Source organism: Pseudophryne corroboree, chromosome 3, assembly GCF_028390025.1.
Source record: "Pseudophryne corroboree isolate aPseCor3 chromosome 3, aPseCor3.hap2, whole genome shotgun sequence".
Lineage (NCBI taxonomy): Eukaryota > Metazoa > Chordata > Amphibia > Anura > Myobatrachidae > Pseudophryne > Pseudophryne corroboree.
Genome location: NC_086446.1, coordinates 764,550,321 through 764,562,848, shown reverse-complemented (window position 1 = coordinate 764,562,848; position 12,528 = coordinate 764,550,321). Strand labels below are relative to the sequence as shown.

Here is a 12,528-nt window from a genome sequence, read left to right as displayed (position 1 = left end):
TTTTACCAATACCTGCAAATTCGCCACTTTCTTTCCTCTCTACAGTTAAAATTTCCTCTATCGACCCCCACACCTTTTGAGAGACTCTGTATTTACTACTCTACCGGCAGAGGCACCATCTCCCTCCTCTACAAGACTATCCTCAGCCCTACACCCCCACCTCTCGAACCACATGAGTGGATCTCACAATGCTCCATCAGCGTGGCCATACGGGAAAACTCTTACAAAATATATACTAGATGGTACCTGGTACCGGACCGACTGCACAAGATCTACCCCGACACCTCCAACCTTTGCTGGAGAAGCTGCGACCAAGTAGGCACATTCTATCACATTTGGTGGACCTGCCCGGTGATTGTTCATTACTGGGCAAAGGTCCGTAAGCTTATCTCACGACTAATCGACTTGCCAGAGCCCTTATCGCCTGCGAACCTCCTTCTCTGCTCTCCGCCCGATCACATCTCCAAGGAATCTAAAAACCTAGTCCTCTTCATATCTTGCGCAGCAAAATACCAAATTGCAAGTAATTGGAAGAATCCTGAAACCCCCAGCAGCCAGGCTCTCAAGAATAGAATCTGGTTTGTGGCAAACATGGAATACATCACTAGCCTTCGCCACAATACAGTTAAAAAGTTCCACTCCACCTGGCTCCCATGGTACAGGCTCCACGACCGCCCCCTCCCAGGACTTAACTAATTAAAGACTTAGCCTCGCAACCACAACCCCTCCTTCTATATCCCCTCCCCCCCCCCTATAAATGTTGTTTTTTATTTTTTATTTTCTTCCCCTCTATTTATTTACTTTTCATCCTTCTTTTCCCTTTCCTCTCTTTTCTATTTTTTCCTTCTATCCTCTGAACTCACGTCCCATTACTGACACTGCTCTACTCCCCCGCTTTCTCCCTCACCTCATGGCTCTGGATTCTTCGACTTCCAGTTCTTCTCTCTACCAATCATACCACACCTCCTCACCATTCTCTCAAAGAAGTTTACTAGCATAATTTGTTTCTATAACGACCACTCTGCTTTTACAAACTCTTGTTTACCGTTTGTATTTCGACAAATGACATATGTTTCTAACTTAAAATAAAAATCATATGATGAAAAAATAAATAAACTGGAATTAGATCACCATGCAGCCAGCTATCTCCGTTACTACAGACACTGGGGAGGAGCGCATAGGGATTGGATAAACTGAGCGTAGTGTTCACTCTAGGATCTGGGCAGGGCGCCGGACTGTCAGGGGCACAAGGGTGTGCGCGCGCCAAAAATGGGCGTGACCATTCAAAATAGGGGGTGTGGTCAATAAACGTAATAAAAGTGGGCGGTTCAGCCCACAGATGGGGGCAGATCACTGTTGGGGGCGTGCCCAGCACCTACGGAGGTGCTGGGCTTCCCCCAAGCTCTCTCACAGCGTGAATGGATGCCGCACGCATGCGCACTGCATCTTTACATGCTGGGAGGGCAGAAAGCGGGCGGCTGTTCTAGCAGGGTGCCACAGAAAGGGCAGGGCGGATTCTGCCCTAAAAAAAAATAAGATTTTACTTACCGATAAATCTATTTCTCGTAGTCCGTAGTGGATGCTGGGGACTCCGTCAGGACCATGGGGAATAGCGGGCTCCGCAGGAGACAGGGCACATCTAAAAAGCTCTTTAGGTCACATGGTGTGTACTGGCTCCTCCCCCTATGACCCTCCTCCAGGCTTCAGTTAGGTACTGTGCCCGGACGAGCGTACACAATAAGGAAGGATCTTGAATCCCGGGTAAGACTCATACCAGCCACACCAATCACACCGTACAACTTGTGATCTGAACCCAGTTAACAGTATGATAACAAAACGAAGTAGCCTCTAAGAAGATGGCTCACAACAATAGTAATAACCCGATTTTTTGTAACAATAACTATGTACAAACATTGCAGACAATCCGCACTTGGGATGGGCGCCCAGCATCCACTACGGACTACGAGAAATAGATTTATCGGTAAGTAAAATCTTATTTTCTCTAACGTCCTAGTGGATGCTGGGGACTCCGTCAGGACCATGGGGATTATACCAAAGCTCCCAAACGGGCGGGAGAGTGCGGATGACTCTGCAGCACCGAATGATAGAACTATAGGTCCTCTTTAGCCAGAGTATCAAATTTGTAAAATTTTACAAACGTGTTCTCCCCTGACCACGTAGCTGCTCGGCAAAGTTATAATGCCGAGACTCCTCGGGCAGCCGCCCAGGATGATGCCACCTTCCTTGTGGAATGGGCATCTACATATTTCGACTGTGACAGGCCTGCCACAGAAAGTGCAAGCTGAATTGTACTACAAATCCAGCGTGCAATAGACTGCTTAGAAGCAGAAGCACCCAGCTTGTTGGGTGCATACAATATAAACAGCAAGTCAGACTTTCTGACTCCAGCCGTCCTAACTATATATATATATTTATCTTTAGGGCCCTGACAACGTCTAGTAACTTGGAGTCCTCCAAGTCCCCAGTAGCCGCAGGCACCACAATAGGTTGTTTCAGGTGAAAACGCTGACACCCCTTTAGGAAGAAAACTGGAGACGAGTCCCAGTTCTGCCCTGTTCAAATGGAAAATTTTAATATGGGCTTTTGTAAGACAAAGCCGCCCATTCTGACAATCGCCTGGCCGAGGCCAGGGCTAACAACATGGTCACTTTCCATGTGAGATATTGGTCAACAGCATGGTCACTTTCCATGTGAGATATTTCAAATCCACAGATTTGAGCGGTTCAAACCAATATGATTTTAAGGAATCCCAACACTATGTTGAGATCTCACGGTGCCCCTAGAGGCACAAAAGAACTGTATATGCAATACACCCTTTACAATCTGGACTTCAGGAACTGAAGTCAATTTTTTCTGGAAGAAAATCTACAGGGCCGAAATTTAAATCTTAATGAACCCCAATTTGAGGCTCAAAACACTCCTGTTTTCAGGAAGTGCAGAAATCGACCTAGTTGAATTTCCTTCGTGGAGCCTTCCTGGCCTTACCCACGCAACATATTTTCACCACATGTGGTGATGACGTTGTGCGGTCACCTCCTTCCTTGCTTTGACCAAGGTAGGTATGACCTCTTATGGAATGCCTTTTCCCTTCAGGATCCGGCATTCAACCGCCATGCCGTCACACGCAGCCGCGGTAAGTCTTGGAATATACATGGTACTTGCTGAAGCAAGTCCCTTCTTAGCTCCCCAGGCCCTTAGTCCTCTGTGAGCATCTCTTGAAGTTCCGGGTACCAAGTCCCTCTTGGCCAATCCGGAGCCACTAGTATAGTTCATACTCCTCTATGTCTTATAATTCTCAATACCTTGGTTATGAGAAACAGAGGAGGGAACACATACACTGACTGGTACACCCACGGTGTTACCAGAACATCCACAGCTATCGCCTGAAGGTCTCAAGACCTGGCGGAATACCTGTCCCGTTTTTTGTTTGGGCGGGACGCCATCATGTCCACCTTTGGTCTTTGCCAACGGTCCACAATCATGCTGAAAAACTTCCCTATGAAGTTTCCACTCTCCCGGGTGGAGGTCATGCCTGCTGAGGAAGTCTGCTTCCCAGTCGTCCACTCCCGGAAAGAACACTGCTGACGGTGCTATCACATGATTTTCCGCCTAGCGAAAAATCCTTGCAGTTTTGTCACTGCCCTCCTGCTTCTTGTGCCGTCCTTTCTGTTTACGTGGGCGACTGCCGTGATGTTATCCCACTGGATCAATACCGGCTGACCTTGAAGCAGAGGTCTTGCTAAGTTTGGAGCATTATATATTTGCTCTAAGCTTATTTATGCGGAGAGAATTCTCCAGACTTAATCACACTTCCCTGGAAATTTTTTCCCTGTGTGACTGTTCCCCAGCCTCTCAGGCTGGCCTCCGTGGTCACCGGCATCCAATCCTGAATGCCGAATCTGCGGCCCTCTAGAAGATGAGCACTCTGTAATCACCACAGGAGAGACACCCTTGTCCTTGGATATAGGGTTATCCGCTGATGCATCTGAGGATGCGATCCGGACCATTTGTCCAGCAGATCCCATTGAAGACTTCTTGCGGGAAATCTGCCGAATGGAATTGCTTCGTAATAAGCCACCATTTTTACCAGGACTCTTGTGCAATGATGCACTGACACTTTTCCTGGTTTTAGGAGGATCCCGATTAGCTCGGATAACTCCCTGGCTTTCTCCACTGGGAGAAACACGTTTTTCTGGACTGTGTCCAGAATCATCCCTAGGAACAGTAGACGTGTCGTCGGAAAAGACTGCGATTTTGGAATATTTAGAATCCACTCGTGCTGTCGTAGCACTACTTAAGATAGTGCTACTCCGACCTCCAACTGTTCTCTGGACCTTGCCCTTATCAGGAAAGCGTCCATGTTTCTTTTAAGAAAATTCATCATTCCGGCCATTACCTTGGTAAAGACCCGGGGCGCCGTGGACAATCCAAACGGCAGCGTCTGAACTGATAGTGACAGTTCTGTACCAGGAACCTGAAGTACCCTTGGTGAGAAGGGCAAATTTGGACCTGTAGGTAAGCGTCCCTGATATCCAGTGACACCATATCGTCCCCTTCTTCCTGGTTCGCTATCACTGCTCCGAGTGACTCCATCTTGATTTGAACGCTTGTATGTAAGTGTTCAAATATTTCAGATCTCACAGAGCCGGTTGGCTTCAGTACCACAATATAGTGTGGAATACTACCCCCTTCTGTAAGAGGGGTACTTTGATTATCACCTGCTGGGAATACAGCCTGTGAATTGTGTGAGGGGGAGACGTCTCGAATTTCCAATGTACACCTGGGATACTACATGTAGGATCCCGGAGTTCCCTTGCGAGTGAGCCCACTGCGTGCTGAAACTCTTGGGATGACCCCCTACCGCACCTGAGTCCGCTTGTACGGCCCCAGCGTTATGCTGCGGACTTGGCAGAAGCTGTGAGAGGCTTCTGTTCCTGGGAATGGGCTGCTTGCTGCAGTCTTCTTCCCTTTCCTCTACCCCTGGGCAGATATGACTGGCCTTTGCCCCCCTGCCCGTATGGGGACGAAAGGACTGAGACTGAAAAGACTGTGTCCTTTCTTGCCGATATGTGACTCGGGGTAACAAAAGGTGGATTTTTCAGCTGTTGCCATGGCCACCAGGTCCAATGGACCGCCCCTTTATACGGCAATACTTCCATATGCCGTCTGTAATCTGCCTCACCTGACCACTGTCGTGTCTTCGTCTGGCAGATATGTACATCACATTTACTCTTGATGCCAGAATGCAATATATGCCTCTGCGCATCACGCATATATAGAAATGCATCTTCAAAATGCTCTATAGTAAATAAAATCTTGTCCCTGTCAAGGGTATCAAAATTTTCAGTCAGGAAATCCGACCAAGCCCCCTCAGCGCTGCACATCCAGGCTGAGGCGATTGCTGGTCGTAGTATAACACCCGTATGTGTGTATATACTGTTATGATATTTTCCAGCTTCCTATCAGCTGGCTCCTTGAGGGCGGCCGTATCTAGAGACGGTAACGCCCTGTTTTTATGAGCGTGTGAGCGCCTTATCCACCCTAAGGTGTGTTTCCCAACTCGCCCTTACTTCTGGCGGGAAAGGGTATACCGCCCATAACTTTCTATCGGAGGAACCCCACGTATCATCACACACTTCATTTAATTTATCTGATTCAGGCAAAACTACAAGTAGTTTATTCCCACCCTACAAAATACCCTTATTTGTGGTACTTGTGGTATCAGAAATATGTAACACCTCCTTCATTGCCCTTAACATGTAACTTGTGGCCCTAAAGGAAAAATACGTTTGTTTCTTCACCGTCGACACTGGGGTCAGTGTCCGTGTCAGTGTCTGTCGACCGACTGAGGTAAATGGGCGTTTTTACAAGCCCCTGACGGTGTCTGAGACGCCTGGACCAATACTAATTTGTCCGCCGGCTGTCTCATGTCGTCAACCGGCTTGCAGCGTGTTGACATTATCACGTAATTCCATAAGTAAGCCATCCATTCCGGTGTCGACTCCCTAGAGAGTGACATCACTATTACAGGCAATTTGCTCCGTCTCCTCACCAACATTTTCCTCATACATGTCGACACACACGTACCGACCTACAGCACACACACAGGGAATGCTCTGATAGAGGACAGGACCCACTAGCCCTTTGGGGAGACAGAGGGAGAGTTTGCCAGCACACACCAAAATGCTATAATTATACAGGGACAACCTTTATATAAGTGTTCCTCCCTTATAGCATTTAATATATATTTATATCGCCAAATAATTGCCCCCCCTCTCTGTTTTAACCCTGTTTCTGTAGTGCAGTGCAGGGGAGAGCATGGGAGCCTTCCCCTCAGCCTTTCTGTGAGGGAAAATGGCGCTGTGTGCTGAGGAGAATAAGCTCCGCCCCTTTCTCGGCGGGCTTTTCCTCCCGGTTTTTTTAATACTGGCCTGGGTTAAAATACATACATATAGCCTTAATGGCTATATGTGGTGTATTTCTTTTGCCAAATTAGGTATTTATATTGCTGCCCAGGGCGCCCCCAGCAGCGCCCTGCACCCTCCGTGACCGTGTCAGTGAGCCTGTGAGACAACAATGGCGCACAGCTGCAGTGCTGTGCGCTACCTCTATGAAGACTGTGAAGCCTTCTGCCGCCTGTCACCGGACCTCCGTCTCCGCCGTCTTCAGCGTCTGTAAGGGGGATCGGCGGCGCGGCTCCGGGACGAACCCCAGGCTGACCTGTGTTCCGACTCCCTCTGGAGCTCAGTGTCCAGTAGCCTAAGACTTCAATCCTCCTGCACGCAGGTGAGTTGCAAGTCTCTCCCCTAAGTCCCACGTTGCAGTGATCCTGTCGCCAGCAGGAATCACTGATTAGTTTAAACCTAAAAAAGACTTTTCTAAACAGCTCTATAAGAGAGCCATCCAGGTTGCACCCTACTCGGCCGGGCACAGAAACCTAACTGAAGCCTGGAGGAGGGTCATAGGGGGAGGAGCCAGTACACACCATGTGACCTAAAGAGCTTTTTAGATGTGCCCTGTCTCCTGCGGAGCCCGCTATTCCCCATGGTCCTGACGGAGTCCCCAGCATCCACTAGGACGTTAGAGAAAAAAAAATTGGGCAGGGCGCGGCGCCCTGCTAAAACAGCCTAGCATGAACACTATGAGCGGTGACGCGCGGTTGCCATGACGACCGCTACATAACGGTTCTCTCCATCAGGCTAATACAGGAAGTCCGACACTACGGAAATGCCGTGACGCGGTTTAGCCACGTCTCCATGGTTACAGGGGGAGCTTTGTATACACGCACCAGGGAAGCCTCCACGGGTCGTAATAGACCCAGGAGGGACTCTATTTATTGTGGCACCTGACGGAAGTGATGTCAGGCCGGAGCCTCAGTTGTGTTATGGTCGTCATGGCTACCAGGAAAACCTCACCACTCTAATGAAATTCAACTGTGTAAGGTTATTTTTGATTGGATGGAAGGGGTTTTTATACCCCTCTGTGGATTTCTAAATTTATTGCCTTGAAAAAAACCCAAGGAATAGGGTCGAAACGCGTTGTATATTACTGGATCTCCATTGTGACTGTGGACTGTTGGAGCTGACCATCTGCCGGAGTGAGTCGTCCCCAGACTGCCTACCCGGGAACGAAAACTGGTGACATTTGAAATCTTTGGGGTCGATTCAATTCGGCAACTTATGAATAGCGCCGGGAATTAGCTCCCGGCGCTATTCAATTCAGCTAAAATTAAGTTGGCGAAAGCCCGTTCTCGCCGACTTAGCAGGTAGTTTTGTCGGGAGAACGGGCATTCTCCGACTTAACTACCCGCGGCGATGCTGATTCCCGGCAGAATCAGCCTCGTGCCAGCCACGCGGCAGCACTTTTGTCGGTTTTCTTCTCTCACCCCCCAGAGATGAGAGAAGAATTCCAGACAACTGCGGGTAATTAGCAGCTGAATTGAATAGCGTCGGGAGCTAATTCCCGGCGCTATTCATAAATTGCCGAATTGAATCGACCCCTTTGTTTGAACTGACTCAGGACGGTTCACATTACCTCTGGTAATTGTTTTGTACTTCAGTAGCCAGATTCATTGGAGCAATATTTTTATCTTTTTATCAATTTTATGTTTATTGTGTGTAAATTAAATAGATGTTTCTACACATGATCTGTTTTATTCTCTTCCTCATGTGCTGACCTTTATATTGGTGTGACATTATCTGAGGAGGAAACAGTAAGAAAGGAACGTATTGTGAATTCAGTTGGGAATATCACGTGATTGCGGTGATTGGCGCTCAGTGGGATCTTATGTACACCTATTTTGTATTTTCTTTAGTATACAATACTATATAGATATATATAACACAGCGCGGTCCTAGACCAGAGGTATATATCAGAATACTCGTACAAAATATTCTGTAACAGGTACACTTGTTCTTAACTAACGCTGTCTGTATATAGATATGTAGAATACTTAAGTGTTTGTAAAGTCACATTGCTGTATACAGGCGGCTTTACAAGGGAGACCAGCCACAGCTACGCTCTAAGATGGCACCCAGCGTCTCAGTCAGGGAGGGAGAGCGGAAGGCAGATCCAGGGCGAGAAAATCTGCTCAGAGATGGCGCCCAGTAGAGGGGCTACAGGTCAAGCGCTGGCTCCCCTATGCTGGTCCTACTACGGAGTCTTATTAAACTTGGTGTTAGTACACCCGACCTGTACTCCTATGCCCTGGGGGATATAGTGGGGTCCCTGCGCGTAACAGTGTCCACGCCAGCGTTGCAGTCCATCTCCCTAGACTGTGACCGGAAGGCGAATTAGAAGCGGGTCCCGCCTCGGGGACCCTCTTACCGCCTCCCCGCCCGTAGCAGCCACGTGAACCAGGAGAGCGTCTGCGACTGTGTGGCTAATGCCGGAGCCTCTTCGCCGCAAGTACCGAGGAACTGAGCCGCGGGACTATGCGACGCCGCTTGGGAGGTGATGAAGCTGCAGAACAGTATGTCACTCTGACATGCAAGTGCTGCGGCCCTTGAAGTCTTCTTAGAAAGCTTTTTCAGGGCTGCCCAGCGCAGCCCCCTTGTTAAGTGACCTGCTCTGCAGGCACCAACTCGAAAACGGAGCTCACAGTGCCTGGAGGCGGGGTTACAGAGGAGGCCCCAATGCATCCTGGGACAGCCTAAAGCTTTAACCTGTTGGTGCCTGGATCAAGATCCATCTCTACACCCCGATGTTTCCCTGTGGAAACCAATGTACCACGCTGCAGAAATATTAATACTGTATTCCATCCAGTATCCAGTGTATAAAAATAAAAAAAACACAATGTTTACATTAATGTCCAGGGTCGTTACTAGGTTCATCTACCACTCCCCAAGACTCCTGCACTTGCTCTAGTGTTACGTAGAGTGGGAGATTGTGGACTTCAATTGGAAACCCCCCTCTAATAATCCTGCGTTTGTCACTGCGCCCAGTTCAGCTGTCAGTCACGGCCGGCTCCTGCAGCTTGTGTACGGGTGGTTGGCTGATCGCCCATGCACACACACTGACGTGCCAATATTTCTAACCATAGTCGGCTGTACACTGGCCAACGGACCCGCGATATATCAGCCGTTCAAGAGAACGTCTGATATATATCGGTCAGTGTGTACACACCTTAAGGGGCCCATTTATCAAAGTAGATTTGTGGCCATATCCCTGAAAGCATCTGTTTTCGGGGGTTAGCTCAAAAATATAAGGAATCCCCATTGCCGCCAGCAGCTGCATCTCCCATTCTACCATATACCATCCCCCACAATTATTATGGTGCACGGGAACCCTCTAAAGCAGAGGTTCTCAAACTCGGTCCTCAGGACCCCACACGGTGCATGTTTTGCAGGTCTCCTCACAGAATCGCAAGTAAAATAATTAGCTCCACCTGTGGACCTTTTAAAATGTGTCTGAGTAATTAATACACCTGTGCACCTGCTGGGTTACCTGCAAAACATGTACTGTGTGGGGTCCTGAGGACCGAGTTTGAGAACCCCTGCTCTAAAGCATACTTGCCTACCTGACCCTCTCCATGAAGGAGAAAATGCTCTGTTCCTGGACTTTCCTGGTAATGTATGATTGCCATCACCTGTGGTGAAACACCTTTCTTATCAATTAACTAGCTCAGCACAGGTGATGGCAATCATACATTACCAGGAAAGTCCAGGAACAGAGCATTTTCTCCCTCATGGAGAGGACAGGTAGACATGTATGCCCATAGGTTTCTGCCAAATTTACTAATATCCGAAATTTACCCCCCCCCCCAAACCCGCATCCGTCTGAGCACATCGCAGGGAGGGGCGCCCCTGCATGTGCTGGATGTTATTTCCAGACGAAGAGATCGCCTATTATTGCGCGATCAACGATAAATGAAATGTATTACTGACCTGCTGCTGGGACCCGCCGCATCTCCATGTTTCCTCCTCTGCTGCCCCAGTACCGTCCGCGACTCCTTCCCGCTCGTTCTAAAGTGGCGCGGTACCACCACGTCCCCCGGGGCTGCTGCCGCCCACAGGCGGGGTATGGTCGTGCAGGTGGCAGTCAGTCACTTGCTTATAATGATAAGTTCCGATCTCCCAGCACCTCAGGGAATCACCAGCTGCTCTGCGCTCGCCTTCTATCTGTACTGAGACACCTCTCCCGTGTGACGGGTCTTGGCTACTGTATTGGGTAATTACCGGAACGGCTCCCTGCAGCGTTAGTCACACCCTGGCAGGAGGTCCCCATTATACAGTAACGGGTGTCTGTGGGTGTCGCACAGAATGCTGCTCAGGTGACACCTCCTGGCATTGCCACAGGTGAGAGAGGGACATGAGGCGTCCTGTATAATAACACCACACTGTTCCGGTAGCCACATTACGGAACGATGCTTATACAGCCCCTGCAGCTACTGTGCACTGCTGCTTGGTTGAGATCAGGGGCCACTGTCCAGTACTATATACAGTCACCCTACCTCTGTATGCTCCTACTATTGCTAACACTGGAGCAATACTCACCTGCGGGTGCATGAGACTGTCAGTGATTCTGCCATGTATGGCAAGCTAATTATTTTTCTCTTACGTCCTAGAGGATGCTGGGGACTCCAAAAGGACCATGGGGTATAGACGGGATCCGCAGGAGCTTGGGCACACTAAAAAGACTTAAAACTGTTTGTGAACTGGCTCCTCCCTCTATGCCCCTCCTCCAGACCTCAGTTAGACTTTGTGCCCAGGAGTCACTGGATGCACACTAGGGGAGCTCTACTGAGTTTCTCTAGAAAGACTTTTGTTAGGTTTTTTATTTTCAGGGAGACCTGCTGGCTACAGGCTTCCTGCAGCGTGGGAGTGAGGGGAGAGAAGCATGACCTACTTCTGTGAGTTTCAAGGCTCTGCTTCTGGGCTACTGGACACCATTAGCTCCAAAGGGTTCGATCACTTGGTGCGCCTAGCTGCTTGTTCCAGGAGCCACGCCGTCACCCCCTCACAGAAGGCAGAAGTCGGGTGAGTATGAGAAGATCAGAAGACTTCAGGACGGCAGAAGACTTCAGTGACGGAAGGTAAAGCACAGCGGTAACGCCGTGCTCCATGCTCCCACACACATATCACCAACGGTTGTCACTGGGTGCAGGGCGCTGGGGGGGCGCCCTAGGAGGCATGTTACTGAAGTTTTGTAAGGGCAGCATATGATTGTGGGTGCCGAGGCACCTTTTACAGACCCCCGCCGGCATTTTACATGAGTTTGAATTTGGCGGGCCGAAGACGCCGGGAAGGGGGCGGAGCTTCGGTCCGCGGCTCACATGCGCCATTTTCTCCCTGCACCAGACGGAGGGAGAGACGCTGCCGAGACCTCCACGCTGATTTCAAGTAAAGGGGGCATCTCCAGAGGGGAGCCGCAGTGTGGTACCAGTCTTTTTGATAAGGCAGCGCTGGGTACATATATTCGTGTACCAATATACAGGCGCTAGGGTGTGAGCTGGCATACTCCCTCTGTCTCCTCTTCTGTGCTGCATTGTGGGCCTGTCACCTTGCTGGGACGGTTCTGTGTGTGTTGTGTGTCGGTACTACGTATCGACATGTAGGAGCCTGAATGTTATTCACCAGAGGAGGTTATGGAAGGTGGGGATGCGGGGCTAGATGTAGCACTGTCGACGCAGCCGACTCCTGATTTACTAGCACTCCTTAATACATTCAATTCCAATGTAGCTTCTTTATCTAAGAGGTTAGATAAGTCTGAGTCACAGACGCAGGTGTGGAAAAAGTCCATGGAGGAGGCTTTATCTCAGGTACAGACCCCATCCGGGTCCCATAAGAGGCCTTTTACTCAGGTGGGGGATACGGATACTGACACGGACTCTGATTCCGAGGTTGATTTCACTGAGGCTGCGTTACATCCACGATTAGTTAAGAGTATTCAGTACATGATTGTGGCTATAAAGGATGTTTTGCAGATTTCTGATGAACCTGCGGTACAGGAAACAAGGATTTGCTTGTTCAAGGGAAAGAAACCTGAGGTGAAGTTTCCCCCCTCTCA

At 49.3% G+C, this 12,528-nt stretch overlaps 1 protein-coding gene across 2 annotated transcripts in view; it reads right to left on the bottom strand.

Moving 5' to 3' along the window:
• LOC135056806 (C-type lectin domain family 2 member D-like) overlaps positions 1-10,796 on the bottom strand; it is a 270,630-nt gene extending 259,834 nt beyond the window's left edge. For both annotated transcript variants that reach the window (XM_063962409.1, XM_063962410.1), the window contains exon 1: positions 10,407-10,796. In XM_063962409.1, coding sequence (XP_063818479.1) covers positions 10,407-10,434 — 28 coding nt within the window. In that variant the 5' untranslated portion in view covers positions 10,435-10,796. The remainder of the gene's footprint in view (positions 1-10,406) is intronic.
• Between the last annotated feature and the right edge of the window lie 1,732 nt (positions 10,797-12,528).